Consider the following 17,889-nt stretch of genomic DNA (forward strand, 5'->3'; position numbering starts at 1 on the left):
ACAAATCATGATATTTTTCTTAATGAATTATCTAATCATATCAATTTGACACCTTTCTCCACCATATCCTTGGACGCACGAACACGTGTATTTATTTGACGAATCTGTACAATTACCATTGTTTTCGCATGGGTCCGACAAACATTCGTCTATGTCTTTTGTCAATAAATTTAAAAAGCTTGTTCACTGCATAGCAAAGTAAGGGTGCACATTTTTTTTTATATTTGATCGATTAATTGTGATACAAGTATCCCAATCATAAACATAGTGTGGTCATGACGTGCTGGTGATATTGATGTTATTTTAATAAAGTTTATTACCGTTGTACGTTTAAAAAAAACTTATTTAAATGGAAAGACCAGCAATATTCAAAATTAATTAATTGATCGTCATCGTCATTACTAAAATCAGGTATACCTATCGCACAATTATCGCCGTTATATCCCTCTGTACACATACATTTGAAGCCAGCTTGAGAATGTATACAAGTGCTGTTATTATCACACGGTTGTTCTTGACATATGTCGTACTCCAAATCTTAAATGTTGAAGATATGATTATTGTTGAATCAAATATCATATTCATGTAACCCATCTGATAAATCGTAAATGTCATTACGTGGTATTTACAACAGCTGCATTGTCATTTCATTACTTTTCTATTGCAGAATAATGGTTAGCTTTTCTAATTCGAAAATAACATCTTTTACAAATGCATTAAAGTTTTCACGTCTCACGGACGTCTGTTTTCAAAAAATAGGAAAATAATTTCAGTTGCTTTTCTAGAATATTATGATAAACTCATTGGGCATAAAAATCAAATGAGAAAATCTCACCTCATTTTTCTGCAAATTAAACTAAAATGCATATAAATGTATACTGTACCTATTTCACAGTTGATACCACTCCATCTTTCAGTACACTTACAAGTGTAGGACCTGTCACCATCAACGCATATGCCATTTTTCAAACAGGGATTTGATTGACATTGGTCCGTATCTGTTAACATGAAATAAAAAACATTTTAGCCACATTTACAATTTTACAATTAAATAGAGTTGTAAAAACAAGTTGTTACTATATTTATATAATCATGTAAACAATCAACTAATAAATAATGAAAATTTTGCAAGGTCTGAATTAAACATCGTATCAATCAATGCAATTCAATTTCTTACGAAGCATATGAAATAATGTTTAAAATGTTGTTATTTCTGATTGTTCAAAATATTTTTTTTTGTATATATAAAAATATTGGAAATTATTTCAACAAAGTCGACATGAAATGTCTTATCTATTTTTGAAAAAAATAAGCAAATATATGGTGATCGAAACAAACCATAGAACATTGCATTGCAAGTAATTATGTCAGTATGTAATACATTCATCTGAATGTTGTCCATTATTAGCGAAAACGTCAAAAGAATGCATTGGAATTATTTAAATGTATCGTCTTGTAAAATAAATAAAAGCTACTATAAGTGAAAATGCAAAATACAATAGAAAAGATGGTTACCTTAAAGAACGCCCAAACATTAAATCACTCAGCACAATTACATGTACTATTCTTTTATCGAAACAAAACCATTTTTAATCAAACAGCATATTTTTCCTTATATTTGAATTAGATTATAAAAAGGTAAAGGTAAAGGTCTTGTTTATTATAGTGTCACCCCTACTGAAAGGGCCAGCCATTTCTGACTTACGAGACACCTTTTGCTTGTATACCATTGCCTCCCAACTCCTACCACTATGCCAGGCGCCAGGCGAATAGAAATCGGTTACCATTCATTTTAAATACCTCGCGGCTCACGAAGCGGCCATTTCGGAATGAGTCCAACGAGAAACATTCATTTTTCAATTAACGCTCCCCGTTGAGTTTGGACCTTTGACTATTTTATATTTCTATTAAATCAGCAACAAAACCCTAAGTAGTGAAGCAAAAGTAGCTAACTGTCGTCAAGAATCAACAAGGGTGTACACACATTAACTGTTCAGCCAGTGCATTTTAATTCTACCTGAGACAGACCAACAAATCTCCAAAATCGACAGCCAGAGAAGAATCCTACATGTCACAATTTGGTTTTTATTTCGTACTCAATTTTGAAAAGACACTTCGGACAAATAATGAAGAATTTTGTTGGAAACAACTTGAAGACAAAAAGATTAAATGATTATCTGTTGTCCGAGAAAAGCATCCGAGAAAAAAACCCTGTCATTTGGGCAGAACGTTTTTCAAATGAAGCCGCCTTAATGCAGGTTGAAATACATTTTCTTGTATTTATACTTTTATTCCACAATCTTATATAAAATAGGATTGTCTCTTGCAAATCAGAAATGTTTTTTATTTTGTTTGTGTACCGTTTAATTTGTGCCGGAAAATTTATCTTAATTTCATAAAACAATGAAAATATTTCGGAATCTTGTAATCTTGATCAAGATTGCTTCTTAGCGAACACGGTTTCTTAACAAAGTGCCTTCATTAAATAAATAACAAAGATTGTCTGACAAGGCAACAATTTGGTTACAGGAAAAAAAAAGAATTAAATGAAGAAAATATTTTAATCATAATTTATGGTATATCACAAATTTAGAAATACTATTTAAATGACTTTAATTGATCAAACTTGTTGTAAGAGCTTACCTTCGCACTTTACAGCTAAATTCTTAGCAGGTGACGACTGAAAGCATGAATCAATTCCTCCTTTTGTGTATGAACACTCCGTTAAATTCATTTCGTCCCCATGGCAATACACATTTGACATCCAATAACTCTTATTTTCGTTTGCAAAATCATGAAATATTTCGGAAACACCCCTGTATGATATATAATAATACAAATTAAAGAAAATCGACAGGCTTAATAGCTAATACCCCATAAATTTACATTTGAGCTCAATGTGTTAATTAGACGTCAGAAGTGACGTTGCTATCAAAAGGCGAGGTAAGACGTAACATAGATTATCTCATAAATATACACTGAACAATTAAGGAACCTCTCTTGCATTTATGTGGAGATATACACAAATATAACAAGAGCCGGTTGAACCGGGTAATGCTCCCCAAATAGGTTTTGGACATAGGACATTATACCTCTTGTAGTGTCAGAGTAATGTCACAGACAAAGTTCAAAGTGTAAAAACTACCCAAATGTTGTGCACGACACATTGTCTCAATAATTATGGTGATCATTTCTGTGAAATAGTTGTAAAATCTGACTTCAAATAACGAAGTTATGGGCCGGACATGATTTTGCTGCAAGGTCATGCTGTGACCTTGACCTTCAAGGTAGCGACCCAAATGTTGCACGCGACACGTCGATTCAATATGGTGATTATCTCTGAAATAGTTGTTAAATCCGACTTCAAGTAACGGAGTAATGGGCCCGACATGATTTTGCTGCAAGGTCATGCTGTGACCTTGACCTCCAAGGTAGCGACCCAAATGTTTCGCGCGCCACGTCGTCTCAATATGGTGATCATTACTGTGAAATAGTTTTAATATCCGACTTCAAATAAATAAATAAGTTATGGGTCGGACACGAATTCGGGACGTACATACTGACGGACGGAAGGACTGATGGACGGACGGACAACCGGATGACTATATGCTCCAATGACCAATCACCATACTAAGTTTGAAGTTCCTAGGCCTAAGCGTTCTTTAGTTATTGATCGGAAACTGTTTTTACCTACAAGGTCAATGTGACCTTGACCTTTGACCCCTTGACCCCAAAATCAATAGGGTTCATCTGCTGGTCATGACCAATCACCATACCAAGTTTGAAGTTCCTAGGCCTAAGCGTTCTTTAGTTATTGATCGGAAACCGTTTTTACTTGCAAGGTCAATGTGACCTTGACCTTTGACTCCTTGACCCCAAATTAATAGGGTCATTTGCTGGTTATGACCAATCACCATACCAAGTTTGAAGTTCCTAGGCCTAAGCGTTCTTTAGTTATTGATCGGAAACCGAATTCGGGACGTACGTACGGACGGACCCACGGACTGACGGACGGACGGACAACCCGACGACTATATGCTCCCCGAGGAGCATAAAAATCAGGATTAAAGTAGATTTATATGTAATGAAAGAATATTTTATTGCGATTTCTAGTGAAAAAAAAATACATTGCTGGCGGTTTATCAAAAAGTAGTGAAATGGTAGCTGAAATGCTGAAGAGGAGGTCGCCAATCAAAATTAGAAATAAATGTCGGGTATGACCGCCCTCAGCATGATGTACTGCCTGGCATCGTTGGTGCATAGAACGGTTCAGTGTCTTGATTTCGGCTTTTTGATGTTGTTCGATTCCCGAATTAAGGCTTGTCTTAGCTGAATGACGTATGACGGGCGAATAGTGCGGCGTCTTACACGCTCGTTAAAATCATCCCAAAGGTGTTCAATGGGATTAAGATCAGGGCTTTGGCAGGCCAGTCGTTAATAAATGCAATGTAAATCGCCCTTAGGAAATTCACAGTGTCTCTAGCTGTATGGCTTTTGACATTTTGACATTCTCATGTTGAAAATTAGTGATGTGATATTTGCATTACATGTATTTTGAAACAGTGGGATAACATGCCTCGTAAGAATTTTGATCTCGGTAGCGTTGGGCATTCATATTCCCTTCCTTCGATAACGACGAGATTTCTGCAAAAGCCATGTGCAATGCCTGCCATGACAAGTACAGTCATATACGTATCGGTGTTGTGACGCTTTTGACGTTGTGGTGGGAATGTAATGCATCGGGGATACATTCGCCGATCTTTTCAATAAAACCTCTCTTTTCTTGCTCATTGATTATTTCTCCATACATCTGTTGAATATACGTGTCTTGACGTATACGCCTAATTACGATTTCTGTGCAGTTCTTAGTGATAATTCGTGGCCAATATAGCGTGATATTCTTTTCAATGTAGTTTGGCTGTAAAACTTCCGTTACTGAAGGTGATTGAATCACGCATGTAGCTCTCTAGGTATGTAAGTTTAGTGTCTTTTCTTCCTCTTTAGATATACTGACGGACTCTACCTTCCTAAGACCTCTCAAAGGGGTCATCTGGGGATAAATGTTAATTAAATTTGTAGACGTTACTTCAGTGGGAACCAAATGTTGTAAGGGTGTGGACGCTGTAAGTCTTGAAACCGAAAGTTATTGGTATATGGACGCTGAAAAGTCGGAAACCGGGAGTGGACCGGATAAAAGAAATCTAAGTCCTGTCTGAACTGCAGTTGGACCTTTCCCTCGGACTACCTTATCTTGAACAATTTTCTAATATGAACCTGTTCCAATAGAAATGATTTCTCAAAATAACTGTCACTTGTAAATAGATGAGCTTTGAGCTTTAAACCATGCAAGTATCGGAAGGCTGATATATTCTGATTAATATTCCAAAACGGTACCGCTATCTTGGGAGCAATCAAAACATCAATGTATATTTTCTCATATTCGTCTGTAATAATATGAATTATATATTTTCTCATGTGTCGTACTCTAGTATCACCAAATGATGCTAAATGAACGACTCTCTCACGGTCTGCTCAATATATATAGCTGGTACCATTAAACTTGAAGCAATGGGTTTCAGCTTTGAGTTTGATTGCTTAGCAGAGTTGTCACAGATACTCGGGTGACTTTTGCGGTGACAGCGATGACATTTATTAGTGGAACGACATGCCAATACGTGATGTAAAACACGAATATTTTATTTTATAATGCCTATACGCGAGTCGTATGATGCGAATTTTCTGCACATGTTTTGAGAATGTGCATTATTACAAAAAGGGCAAACATTTTTCCCAATTTTCCCAAAATTGCAGTCTCGTTTGGATTTTGTGTGGTTCCAGTAAAGAATATGGAATATGAAAGTTTCATTATTATTAATATCAACAGAAATACCTGCTACCATGAAAGAATTTTCCTTAAATATAACTGACTTTAATTTTCTGTAATTCCCAGTTTACAGTACGATGTTCCCGTGCCGCTTCATTTTGCCTGGTAACTTCTTTAAAATCATTCGTATTAATAAGCTACCTTAAGATTCCTGTAAGTGTCCAAGTGTTTCCTTACCTTTTATAAAAGTTTCCATTTTATTACAAAAATATTGTAAACTTACTATCTTGTAGCTTTGTCTTAGAAGTTCAAGGAAGAACTGCATGTATTTATGAATCTTCTGTGGAGCTCTTTGAGAAGACTCGCTGTGTATTCGTCAAACGAAACCAGTCTATATACTGTGCTGCTATACCTCGAACCAAAATTTGCAAGTAGTTGAACTTTTGAAAGTCGGATTATGTAGAATTGACATGAATAACAGTCTTAGAAAGTCTGTCAGTCAAAAGAATGTGTGCTAAGATCTAGGAATTTCTGTTGCGCAAATGTACTCGTATGTCGCGTCTGTTGCGGTACCATATGTTATCTTCTCGATCAACAGAACTATTGTTTGTAAAGTCTTGAGTCTGCTACTTGAATTTCTTTGGAGGGCTTGAGCCAGAGTGCTTCCACTGAATGCTCTGTACTTTTGATTCTGGATCTGGATTCTGGATCGAAGTGATGGACCTATGTTTCATCCTGAGTTACGTTCTGGTAGATAAAATCAGGTTCATACTCGTAGCGAGACAAAAAATATCTCGAAATATCAAGCCTTGTCCGTGTCTGGTCGTCAGTCAACTGTTTGGAGACCCATCTAGTGGAAACCTTTGACATCAGTCAGAATTGCCTGAATTGAGCCAAAGCATACCAAATTCGCTAGCAATGTATCAATACTTATGTCGAGCATGACCAGATCGTGCAAAGCTTTGGCAGTTTCATCGTTGGTGGCCTCTTTTGGCCGCACAGGCCGCTAATCATCTCCAATGCTCTCCTTGTCCCTCTTTAATTCTTCAGCCCATTTTTCATTGTGCTATAGAAACGGGACTCCTTCCCAAGTGTATCCATGATATCTTCATTGATTTCCTTGGGGGACATCCCTTTCTTATAGAGGTACTTAATGACAGCTCTGATTTCTACTTTCTGCAGTTGGTCTGAATGACACACCCCTCTGCCGATCAAAGTGTTTTATGTTACTTAATCTGAGTAAAACCGCGTGTCAATAATCTTCAATAAAATATCGGTATCGACGTATTGTGTTTAAATGTCAGTGTAGTGGCTATAAGTATATCGAGCCGAGATTTTTTTATCATACCTCGTAGACTATAGCGTAAATAAATGTAGTTATCTGCTGGACATATACATCTACAGATTAACAATTGTTATCATTCCATTGCGAAACTATCTTCAAGTAAATACTCACACATATCCTAGGATTTTACAAACAACATTGCCAGCAGCTTTAACTTGAGACGTAACCATCATGTGCATACAAATTGATTCCCAACGATCACCAATCAGCAGCTCTACTTTGCCTTCGTTTGGATTTGATCCATTTACTAATCTTATTGATGTGATGTTAAAATCAAAGAAACAATTAGACGGTTAAATGTTTATGACGTTTACCCATCGACAAATATGACTCTTTATTTTTTTTGCAATAATTATTGCTACAACATGAACAATAATACATTATGTTACAACTTTGGAAAAAAGAAAAAAAAAACAAAAAAAACAAACAACAATCACGCTAGAATATGATAGTTTCCAACTGGATATACCAGCATTATATATCATGTTTACGTCGTACAAAAACTTTTTTTTTGTGAGTCTTAAGCTGTAATTATGCCCCCCCCCCTTCGAAGAAGAGGGGGTATATTGTTTTGCTAATGTCGGCCTATCTGTCGGTCTGTCGGTCCGTCGGTCTGTCCGTCTGTCCGTCGGTAGACCACATGGTTTCCGCTGATTATCTTGGAAAGTATTTATCACAAAGTCTTCATATTTCACATAGTGATTGGTCATAACTAGAAGATGCCTTCTAATTATTTTGGGGTCACTAGGTCAAAGGTCAATGTCACAGGGGCCTTAAATGTCAAAATGGTTTCTGCTGATTATCTTAAAAAGTATGCATCACAAAGTCTTCATATTTCACACAGTGATTGGTCATAACCAGTAGATGACGCCTATGGATTTTATGGTCACTAGGTCAAAGGTCAATGTCACAGGGGCCTTAAATGTCAAAATGGTTTCCGCTGATTATCCTTAAAAGTATGTATCACAAAGTCTTCATCTTTTACATAGTGATTGTTCATAACTAGTAAATGACCCCTAATGATTTTGGGGTCACTAGGTCAAAGGTCAAGGTCAAAGGGGCCTTAAATGTCAAAATGGTTTCCGCTGATTATCTTGAAAGTATGTATCACAAAGTCTTCATATTTCACACAGTGATTGGTCATAGCTAGTAAATGATCCCTATTGATTTTGGGGTCACTAGGTCAAAGGTCAAGGTCACAAGGGCCTTAAATGTCAAAATGGTTTCCGCTGATTATCCTTAAAAGTATGTATCACATAGTCTTCATATTTCACATACTGATTGGTCATAACTTGTAGATGACCCCTGTTCATTTTAGGGTCACTAGGCCAAAGGGCAAGGTCACAGGGGCCTTACTTGTCAGAATGGTTCTGCTCATTATTTTAGAAACTTTTTTTCACAAACGCTTCATATTTCACTTAATGATTGGTCATAACTAGTCAATGACCCCTATTGATATTGGGGTAAATAGGTCAAAGGTCAATGTCACAAGGGCCTTAAATGTCAAAATGGTTTCCGCTGATTATCCTTAAAAGTATGTATCACAAAGTCTTCATATTTTACATAGTGATTGGTCATAACTAGTAGATGACCTCTAATGATTTTCAGGACACTATGTCAAAGGTCAAGGTCACAGGGGCCTTAAATGTCAAAATGGTTACCGCTGATTATCTTGAAAAGTATGTATCACAAAGTCTTTATATTTCACATAGTGATTGGTCATAACTAGTCGATGACCCCTATTGATTTTGGGGTCACTAGATCAAAGGTCAAGGTCACAGGGGCCTTAAATGTCAAAATGGTTTCCGCTGATTATCTTGAAAAGTATACATCACAAAGTCTTCATATTTCACATAGTGATTGGTCATCACTAGTAAATCCCCTGTTGATTTTTGGGTCACTAGGTCAAAGGTCAAGGTCACAAGGACCTTAAATGTGAAAATGGTTTCCGCTGATTATCTTGAAAAGTATTCATTACAAAGTCTTCATATTTCACATAGTGATTGGTCATAACTAGTAGATGACCCCTATTGATTTTGGGGTCACTAGGTCAAAGGTCAAGGTCACAGGGACCTTAAATGTCAAAATGGTTTCCGCTGATTATCTTGAAAAATATGTATCACAAAGTCTTCATATTTAACATAGTGATTGGTCATCACTAGTAGATGACCCTATTGATTTTGGGGTCACTAGGTCAAAGGTCAAGGTCACAGGGACCGTAAATGTGAAAATGGTTTCCGCTGATTATCTTGAAAAGTATACATCACAAAGTCTTCATATTTCACATAGTGATTGGTCATAATTAGTAGATGACCCCTATTGATTTTGGGGTCACTAGGTCAAAGGTCAAGGTAACAGGGGCCTTAAATGTTAAAAGGGTTTCCGCTGATTATCTTGAAAAGTATTCATCACAAAGTCTTCATATTTTAGCTAGTTATTGGTCATTAGTAGTAGATGACTTCTATTGATTTAGGGGTCATTAGGTCAAAGGTCAATGTCACATGGGCCTTAAATGTCAAAATGGTTTCCGTTGATTTTTCCATAATTGAACATTTCCATGTACCCATTTTTGGCAAGTTTCTGTAATAAAATTACCAATTATGTGAGTCAATGGCTAGAAAGGGGGGTATATGTGTCGTTCGACATTCTTGTTTTATTATTAGCTTTCAAACATTTTTCAGTTATTTCGTTTGATTCAATGAACAGTCATGTGTTTTTAAAAAAGAAACAAAACTAAAAACAAAATTTGTAAATTTTCTGAACTGTGCCCTTTTCATTATCCCCAATGTACAGACTCATTCAAACCGAGTCTGCATTTTTCATGTAATTTTGTGATTAATGCTTCCGAGTGATTACAGTATATCTAGATTTATTTCAGCTTACTGTCAAAGTAGTGGTATCCTTACACTTATTATTGTTAACAATATATTTCCCAAAAGATGTAGGAACTCAACAGATCATACCGGTAATTATAATGTGCCGTTAATGTCAATTAAAAGAAAATATATAAATAAGGCAGATTTCCGTATACATATAAAATTTAAAGTTGTTTGAATTTGGTGATGCTCCGGTTAATTTACATCAGATTTAGGAGATGGGGCTTATATTATTTAAATGATTGAGTATACATGCTTTGGAGCGTATGAATTCCTGGGCAATAAGGGAAAACAATTTTAACTGAAACTGTTGTTATCAAACTTCAGATTTTACACACTGCACTGTCATTGTACATTAATTCAATGATAAAATTATATACAATAATCAAGTTGAACGTATAATCGCAAAATACGTGCAAATACGTAAGAAAGGCATTTGTTAAAAGACATACCGTATAAGTTGTTTTTCTGCGGTGACTTTATTTCTGCGTTTTCTGCGGTCAGTTTCAGCACCGCAGAAATAAAAACCGCAGAATATTTGTCCATGTTTTTGTTTTTTAACCTGCCACGATATATGTCCTACATTATGACCTGTTTCGTCTAAAGTAATAACGACTAACGGATTATAACGGTAAGCGGGGTTTCAAGTTGTATAAAATCGCTATCGGCTAAGTATGTAATCTGTGTTTGTTAGGATGTACTAATTGTTAATTATGCTCAAAATATTTAAACAGCATATATAGTGTTTGCCGGTACGCAAAATGTTTGTTTACCACAAAATTATTCAAACCAGTTCAACCCTTATACTGCTAAATAATCGTCATATACTTTAATTGCCATCTAATTTACGGTACGTTTTTATCAGTTTTATTAAATTAAAGATACTACCGGGGTATATTTTCACTCGTCATTTCACGCTGATCAAAAGATGCATACTTCTCTATTGTTTAGCATTATATTTGTTTGCAACAAAACAATATAATTGTTTGTAATTACTATACAGTTTTGCGGTGACGACGATAAACAAATGCGAATGTGTACATGCAAATAAAATAGGTAGGGTAATATGACTTAGACTTTGATAAGACGAGTCGCAGAATTTAAATCACGTTTTGTCGAAAGAATGTGTCGCAGAAATAAAGTCCGCAGAAATAAAAATGTGCCAAAATTTGGAAAAAAACGCAGAATTTGGAGCCCGCAGAAAAAACCACTTATAGGGTACAAGTACTGAACATTATAAAAATTAAACGAATGATATCGGATGAAAATTGATAAAGAACAGACCGGTTAATTTATTAAAAGACGTCATTCCACAGTCACCGATAAGGGGCGCTTTAACATCATGTTAACACTGTTTATTTAATAAAAATAATACTACGGAAGTAGAGCTGATATATGTACGAGAGCTGTCCGATACACTTGTGGAATTTTATCGTAGAAATATTACAAATAGATTATATTTCACTAGACATAAAAACAACACATCAGACTCGATAATTTTCATTCATATATATCAATACATAAAATAGTTACGTACATTTAACGAACACACACCATGAAACATGTCTTGCCGTGCAGCAAATATGAATCAACATTAATCTCATTCATAGGTCAAGAGAACGTCGCACTTCCTATACGTTATCGCCACTTTTGCTAACGCATTTCTTATGTCTATACACACATTTATTGAACGTGAATATGCACCACTCACGGAAATGCTCTAGTAGAATCACCGGTGGCGCGATTGAATTCCCTGCCGCGAATACAGACTTTGTTTTTCGAAAATACCATGCAGTCCATAAGAGCAAGATCAGGAAAACATGGCGGATATTCCGACACTTCATTTTATAGCAGACTAATGCCGCAGCGCGATGGGCGAAAGCGTAGCTTGGTGGAACACAACATGGTACCTACAGATCCAACCCCGACCATTTTCTGGCAATCGTATTTAAAATGTGTCGGCATAGCACCTGCAAACAGGAATACGAAAGATAGAATACGTTATTTGCAAAATAATGATATTAGTTTTTAATATGAATGTATATACACCAGGAAATAAGTTAAGCACACCCCGGAAATTTGAATTTGGTTGTGATGAACCCTTGCCTTCTTTGGTGTCTTTTATTTCGCAGTGTCCTACACACTAGACTCTGCCTTCGTATCCGTTTCATCGACCATAATATTGCGATCCAAAAACCGTTTGCCTTAGCGCTCAAAGTATGATAAACAAGATCAACAAGGAAAGGCGGCGTTCAATGAACTCAACTCCTACACGCCCAATGAACAAGGTTTTATGAAGTCTGGATACGGAGGAGGAGACCAATTTTGAACGCCGAACAATCCCTTGAGGATAAAAATATAACAACATTATTTGCATGTACGGGGATACTTTCATGGCCGCCACACGGCAGAAACAACACGGTTGTGAGCGTAAAATATGAAAATCAAGATCAGCAAGGAAATGAATGACGTAGAAAATGAGTCGCTCATAATCACTGTCCTTCAAAAGTATGGGAGCCAAACGCTGACCTCCGACTTCCCCTGGTCCTGAGTCATAATAGTAAAACAAAAGTCAGAATAACACAAACAAGCTGTCGCAAATGCATGGACACTCATTTAGATACGCTTCCGCCCATCGCGCTGTGGCATTAGTCCGCTAAACTAGACTATATCCGGTCATCAGAGATAACGCTCACCGTAATCCGCTGATCAGCATTTAGCATGGCCAATATCGACGTCGAAATCGTCTATATGCGGATTAAACCTTCTCATATCACTTGTATATAAATAACATGCTGAAAGAACTTATAGCAGCAGACCCTTCAATCATACCTTAAGTATTTTTGGGCGATCTACCCTGCCATTCACAATTTCAACTGCACGTAATTCCTCGTCTTTTGAAGACATAACGACAAAAATATCTAAGCACCGGCGAGACTTAATGACATTGTTTCCGTGAACATTACTGAAATATGAACGACTTTTATACAGAAATGACGTCATCACGTTTCTTTAACGACTGCTAAGTTCGCGCCATTTTTTCTAGTCCGGAAATGATGTCTTTGCATTAATAATGGAATAATACTTACGGGGGAATATGGATCGCGTCAACAAGCAAGAAATGAGTTACTAAAGTATTTTGGGTGTTTATAGAGAACATTCTTTGTTCGTCCCACAATGTACGTATTACGTTAATATTATGAATATTCAAAGAAATAGTTACTGCAAGATTCAGCGAACTTATCTAATAGCCCTCGTACATGTTAGCTAACCAAAAATCATCAATATCTTATATTATTTTTCAGTACAGGTATTTCATTCTTTGTTTTATTAAGATTTTTACTTATGAAAATAGAAAATAGCTAATCGCCTGACATAAAAGTTAGATTTTAGTGTTTTGTAATATCATCGATAAAATGAATAAATTGAATTATTATTAGACTTACTAAAACAATAAAGCCAGGTTCCTCTTTTGTAATTAAACGAATGCGATGGTCGAAAACTAAAGCTTAAAGGATTGACGCACTGCATGATGTCTGCTTCTGTACCATCGCAGTACAAAGACCTGAGCCAAGCTCTTCGGTCATATGACCATAATGAGTGGGCTCCCGTACTAAAACCGCCATTTCTAATGTAATAATGTAAAAAAGTTTCTCTTATTTCACAGAATCTATCATTTTCTCAATTTTTTCTGTGATCGTTTTGAATATCAAGTGTTTACTAAATATAGTGAAATGTGGACACAATTTAGCTTGCTCAGCACGGCCAAATTAAGCAAGTACTTTCAGATAATTATAAATATGAAGAAATAATTATATTACATGCATCATTGAATCGTTTAATAAATTTCACTTTCACCTCTCATTAAAATAAGATATTGTTTTGTATGAACAATAAATAAACAAAAACAGGCTATAAAGGGCAACATTTAACAGGCGAGAGATCTTTTCGTGGATGCTCATGATACTTAATTGAATGTTTTAATTTGTTTTGTACTAATGAGTAACCGTGAATAAAGTAACAAACAAACAAACCGAAAACCAATTGTTTCGCAAAGAAATTGTGCAGTTTCGCCATTGAATCTATATTCATGATAACCGACATATCCCCAAGAACCATTGTAAAATATCTCAACAGCACCTTCATCGTTATACTCGTTCCATGTTGTCAATCTAACAGCTGAATAAGATTAAACCATAAAAGTTGTTTTTATGTATATCATGTTAGTGTAAGTGTGTCAGAAACAAACGGATGCTTTACATATGAGACATAATGTTTTTGTTGGCATAAAAGCTCTCAAACACTAGATTAAAAAGTCACTGTGACGACGTAAAATAACCCCAAACAAATAATGATCCAAAGTAAAAAGTGTCCCTTGAAGGCAGTTAACATTCGAACCACAGAAATCTGAAGAATATGTCCTTAATAACAGTAAGACACCTCTTGGACGATATTGTTGTTATTGTCAACCTCACATAAGTAGTATACATTCTTTTTAACGTTTATACAACTTTGACCTTTTCCTTGATCTTAAAAACCTACATTATTTCTTTATTAGTCTTTGGTCAGTTTCCATTTAACTTTTGTTCATATTTGATTTTATATTCATATTGAGATGGAAGTCGAGTTAATATTATACATTTTTGTTACTATATAATTAGGGCTAACGTGAGTCTGGGTCTTATTGTCAACATCACATATTTCAAAGTAATGGTATATTTCCATGGGTTTGGTGTTAACCTTGGTCAGCATTTACGTATTTTAGTCATAAACAAGTTTTTGTGCAAAATATTTTAAATCTTTAGATTTTACGCTTTTATTTTGTTAAAAGTCTCGACTGTTCGTTAAAATGTTTGCATCTTTATTTTCTAAATGTGCATGTATGTTGAAAAAAATATTTTGAGTTACAAAATCAAGTTATTTAAATATTTAATTTGAGCAAAATTACAGTAACTGAAACATGAAAAAACTATATTGTAGCCATTAAGTGTCATTAACCTTCAGATTATCAGTAAATTCTTATAGAGGGGTGAATTCTTATGAAAAATAACGACAAATGACTTGGGTATATTATTTTAGGTGCGAGAATCATAATTCTCCGCAAGGACATTGTTCTTTATATTATGACCGGGGAGTCAATATTCAAAGGAAATTATGATATCAGTACATTATTCTACGGAATTTAATTTTCTGATTGACACCGTATTCCCGGATAAAATTTAATTTCTAAATATCTTACATATAAAGTCACACAAAAATCAACATTTCAAATTCGGCCTAAAAAATAAAAAATAAATAAAATTATGTCACTTGCTACTGAGCAAATGTAAGAATGCAATTATAGAAGTGTTTCAGCAACTAACCAAAACATGATATATTTATGTCTTTATGTTTTCGAATGTATTACTCACCTTTGCATGTTATGTAAACAGCTCTTGTACATTGATCGATGGCAGCATTAGATATTTTGCAATCGTTTAGAGATCTCTCGTTTCCTGTACACGTTAGTTTATTGTTAAATAATGGTATTGATCCGGGATCACTTTCGGTAAAAGCTAGCAAACCGCTAACAACAAAAATAAAATGTTATAAGTTTTATGTCAACCTGTTTCTATTTTTGTTTATTTCATTTTCTATACTGTAATGTATGAAATATCATCAATATTCCACACAAAAAACATCATTTTTAAAAGAAGATCAAAGGCAAACCTTTCTAGAATATTTGCAGGCTTCGCATGACTAAGACTGTTTATGGACGCTAGTGGTAAATGCAAGGTAACCTTCATACCCTTTTTACCAGCTTAAGCTATGTATTATAAGACTTTTAGAACAATTGATTGGACAAAGAGGAAAAGACATTTTTAATCTTCCAGTTACATGATTATTAACCCTTTGCTGCATCAATAAATATTGTATCCTAAACGTTTATGTTTAGTTTAAAAGGTAATTATTTGTCTTACGATTTATGTGAATATAAAGTACATGTACTACTTTACACCTATTTACAAAAATATAAGGCAAAACACTATATTTACTTACTTATATCGTAAATGCTTACACACCACATCTCCTGCGTTGCTGTCAAAACTTTCGTAACAAATTGTGTGTTGTGTGCCGGAAAACGCCGCTATAAGCATGCCTGTATTTTGTGATATTCCTCCAGTCAGTTTGTAATCTGTATGAATTTAGAAAAAAGTGGAAACCGCGAAAACCGTCTATAACGACCAAGACATAAACTTTAGTTTAAACATATTTTATTCATAAACATACACATGAAATACTGTAAGATTTGATTATGCCAATTAATGGTTGGTAGGCATGCTACTATACTATACCACCAGGATCCCTTAGCATTTCCTTATTAAATTGTGTATATAAGAATGAATTTATATGCGCAGATATGTTCAAACATTCCAAAGTTAAGTAATAATGGCTGTTCACTCAGCAAGAAAGGTGACTTATAAAAAACTTAATCTTCTTAAAATGCAATGGCAAAATTGATTTAAAGAAAATTATCTCAAACGCAAATATAATGCTATGCTGGTTGACCTTCAACGATCGTGATTATAACATCTTTGATTTATAAATACTCTTAACATTAGATAAGAACCACAGATAAACAACAATATTTCTCTAAAGTGTTCATAAAGATTGATAGAAGTTAACATGTTTCAAACATTTAAAACGATAGCATCAGTCTATCTAGATTCTAACAAAGGCATTCTTGAATCATACAATAAAGGCAGAGATTGGTTAACATTAATAAGAACCAAAAAGGTGAGTCCTAACCTAGACCTCCTAATATGTCCAACGAGTGCGACTATAATGAAGACCGGATACATCAAACAATTATAAAGATTATAAAAATGAAAATTATAAAGTCTATTTTAGTATAAAGATGAATAACATTGAACCACCTGATAGCATAATAAATTGAATCTTGAACTAGACGTTCGCGAACGCGAGGAGCGTTGCAACGAAATACAGCCTTTAACAAGCCTAGTGGAAAATAACGGGCTGTCTTTTTTTGAAACATCGTTCTATATTGTTATCAAATAATCGTTCTTTAAAACTTCAATCCGAAAGCAGAAACTGACTTGCAGGGGAGCGGGGGTCAATACACTTAGTTTTCCTTATTGGGGTCCGCTCCGAAGCGCGCCGCCTTTTATGGAATGAAATCAGATTTTGTGAAAGGGCTATTGCAACTTCTCGGGCCTTTTCGTCGGTCAAAATAGCCGATCATTCCGATTGGTATGAGGGTGTTTGATTATCAAAAATGAAATGTCGCGATATATACAATGTGTAGCGAAGTGGAGAATCCGCAATGCAGACATATTCAAATGATATTATCTTATCCGTCTTCGTTTATTATTATATATTTTGTAGTACACAGTGGGTTATAAAGTATGTTTGTGCTGTACCTATAAATAGAATGATGACATTAACATTTTGAAAGTCCGAAATTCTGTATATAGAATTAGTTTTAGTTTAATGAAGAAACGGTCATTCGTGTCTCGCTATGGTAATAAATAACGAACTGGAAAAGTTTGCAGGAAATGAAATGCAAACATATTCAAACAATCAATTGCCCTCTTAAAGTAGGCAATTTTACTCATCGTAATATCATAGTATTATCATTTTGAAATTGACTTTTGTTTTTTTTTCGGTTTTTAATGAATAATTTCAATACAAGGACACGGCACGAAAAATACGAAGACTAATTTAGGAAAATTGTATTTACTTACCCATACAATATAGCTTGCTGCCATAGTCAAAGTGCCATGAACCAGAATAAGCGCGATAGTTCAATTGGTCAGTTTCAACACATTCATCAATACTAAGTT

At 35.0% G+C, this 17,889-nt stretch overlaps 1 protein-coding gene across 1 annotated transcript in view; it reads right to left on the bottom strand.

Annotated features, from left to right (window-relative positions):
- Window positions 1-17,889, bottom strand: part of LOC132749916 (fibropellin-1-like) — a 131,952-nt gene that overhangs the window by 58,039 nt on the left and 56,024 nt on the right. Inside the window, exon 5 of the mRNA XM_060739844.1 lies at window positions 885-998. Within this exon, the coding sequence (XP_060595827.1) occupies window positions 885-998 (114 nt within the window). The remainder of the gene's footprint in view (window positions 1-884; window positions 999-17,889) is intronic.

The sequence above is a fragment of the Ruditapes philippinarum genome, unplaced genomic scaffold (assembly GCF_026571515.1).
Source record: "Ruditapes philippinarum isolate M1 unplaced genomic scaffold, ASM2657151v2 ctg5340_1_1_1_1, whole genome shotgun sequence".
NCBI classification, from domain to species: Eukaryota; Metazoa; Mollusca; class Bivalvia; order Venerida; family Veneridae; genus Ruditapes; species Ruditapes philippinarum.